The sequence below is a fragment of the Clupea harengus genome, chromosome 1 (genome assembly GCF_900700415.2).
Source record: "Clupea harengus chromosome 1, Ch_v2.0.2, whole genome shotgun sequence".
NCBI lineage: Eukaryota > Metazoa > Chordata > Actinopteri > Clupeiformes > Clupeidae > Clupea > Clupea harengus.
Genome location: NC_045152.1, coordinates 15415694 through 15418193, shown reverse-complemented (window position 1 = coordinate 15418193; position 2500 = coordinate 15415694). Strand labels below are relative to the sequence as shown.

Below are 2500 nucleotides of genomic sequence, written 5' to 3'. Positions count from 1 at the left end.
GGGCGTCCGACAGGAACTTGCCCCGAGGCGGGGGGGGCCTGCTGTCCGGGGGGGGCTGGGCGGCGGGGTGGTGGCCCGACAGGGAGAGGTCCTCCATGTCCCGGGAGAAGGCGTCCCCGTCCGCGTCCGGGTCGGGGGAGGGGGAGACGAAGACGCTGTACTTGAGGTCGTGCATCTGAAGCACGTCCGGGGCGCTGCCGCTCAGGGCCTGCACGGCCTGATGGGACAGATCCTGGGCTGAGGAGTACACCAGGTCCAGGTCACGGGGGCTCAGGGCGTCGCTCGAGTCGTAGTCGCTGTCCGTCGGGAGGAAGACCTCGGAGCAGTCTTCCTCAACCGAGCCGGGCTGGGAATCTGATAAAGCACATGCACACGTAAGCATACACACACACACACATATAGAAAAACACACACACACACATATAGAAACACACACACACATACATAAGCATACACACACACACACATATAGAAACACGCACACACACACACACACATAAGATTACACACACACACATATAGAAACACGCACACACATATAGAAACACGCACACATACACACAAGCATACACACACACACACACGTATACATATATAAAAACACACATACACAATTAGTACAGATGACAAACACACACACACACACACACACACACACACACACACACACTCACCTCTGCGGCGTGCTGGGGGTGAGGGCGAGGGCGTGGGGACGTAGTCCGTGTTGGAGGAGGTGGAGTCACTTTTGTGGGCGGTGGCCTCCTCGGCCAGGTCCAATAGGCAGCTTATGGAGACTCCGCCCACTGGTTGCTTGTATCGAGCATATTGCAGCGCGTCAGTTAACCAGCGCACGTCACGCCAGATCTCATCCATATGCTGCAGGACACACACACACACACACACACACACACACACACACACACACACGCGCGTCACATGTCAGTTAACCAGCGCACGTCACGCCAGATCTCATCCATATGCTGCAGGACACACACACACACGCGTGACATGTCACTATACACACAACACGCACACACACTCACACACACACACGTCACGCCAGATCTCATCCATATGCTGCAGGACACACACACACACACACACACTCACACACACACACACACACACACACACACACGTGTCACATGTCAGTCACTATACACACAACACGCACACACACACACACAGCAGATATCTTGCCACACAACAATAGTGTGACACAATAGAATACAGACACACTCAGTGATCCAGTGGAACACAACAATAGTGAGACACAATAGAATCTGCTGCATCCCTTTCCAGTATAATAGTAGTAGTAGTAATAGTAGTTATTCTTCATTGGCTCTGTGCTGTGCTGTTTGAGGATGATGTGTGTTGCTATGGGGTGACGGAGATAGACATCGATCAATCAGAATGAAAGTGTGAGCGGAGGGGGTGACGGAGATAGAGATTGATCAATCAGAATGAAAGTGTGAGATAGAGATCGATCGATCAGAATGAAAGTGTGAGTGGAGAAGGGTGACGGAGATAGAGATCGATCAAAATCAAGCTCTTTGGCAACAACTCGACTTGCCGCGTTTGGAGGGGGAAGAATGCTGAATATGACACCATCCCCACCGTCAAGCATGGAGGTGGAAACATTATGCTTTGGGGCTGTTTCTCTGCCAAGGATACAGGACGACTCCACTGCATCGAGGGGACTATGGATGGGGCCATGTAATGTGGAATATTGGGCTTGAACCTCATTCCCTCATTCCCTCCCATTGAAAACGCAACCTTAAGGATTTGGAGAGGATCTGCAAAGAGGAGTGGACCAAAATCCCTCCTGAGATGTGTGTAAACCTGGTGACCAACTACAAGAAAAGTCTGACGTCTGTGCTTGCCAACAAGGGTTATTCCACCAAGTACTAAGTCATGTTTTGCCAGGGGTTCAAATACTTATTTTCTGCATCAAATACAAGTCATAAATGTTATAAAATGCAGTTTTCTGGATTTTTTGGGTGATATTCTGTTTCTCAATGTAAAAATACACCTACCATTACAATTATAGATCACACATTTCTTTGCAAGTGGCCAAACTTGCGAAATCGGCAGGGGTTCAAATACTTATTTTCCCCACTGTATATATGTGTGTGTTTATGTGTGTGTGTGTGTTCCTCACTGCTGTGTGTGTGTGTGTGTGTGTGTGTGTGTGTGTTCCTCACTGCTGTGTGTGTGTGTGTGTGTGTGTTCCTCACTGCTGTGTGTGTGTGTTCCTCACTGCTGTGTGTGTGTGTTCCTCACTGCTGTGTGTGTGTGTGTGTGTGTTGTTCCTCACTGCTGTGTGTGTGTGTGTGTGAGTGTGTGTGTGTGTTCCTCACTGCTGTGTGTGTGTGTGTGTGTGTGTGTGTGTGTGTGTGTGTGTGTGTGTGTGTGTGTGTGTGTGTGTGCATGCCCTTCACTCCTCATCCCTATCACATTTTCCACCCAGGAGAGTTACGAGGAAATTATATTTACAAGA

At 49.8% G+C, this 2500-nt stretch overlaps 1 protein-coding gene across 1 annotated transcript in view; it reads right to left on the bottom strand.

The window, feature by feature from the left end:
• ankfn1 (ankyrin repeat and fibronectin type III domain containing 1) overlaps window positions 1–2500 on the bottom strand; it is a 146672-nt gene that overhangs the window by 872 nt on the left and 143300 nt on the right. The window contains exons 23-24 of the mRNA XM_031568792.2: window positions 675–876; window positions 1–354 (exon numbers count right to left, since the gene is read on the bottom strand). The exon at window positions 1–354 is cut by the window's left edge and continues 872 nt beyond it. Of these exons, the coding sequence (XP_031424652.1) occupies window positions 1–354; window positions 675–876 (556 nt within the window). The remainder of the gene's footprint in view (window positions 355–674; window positions 877–2500) is intronic.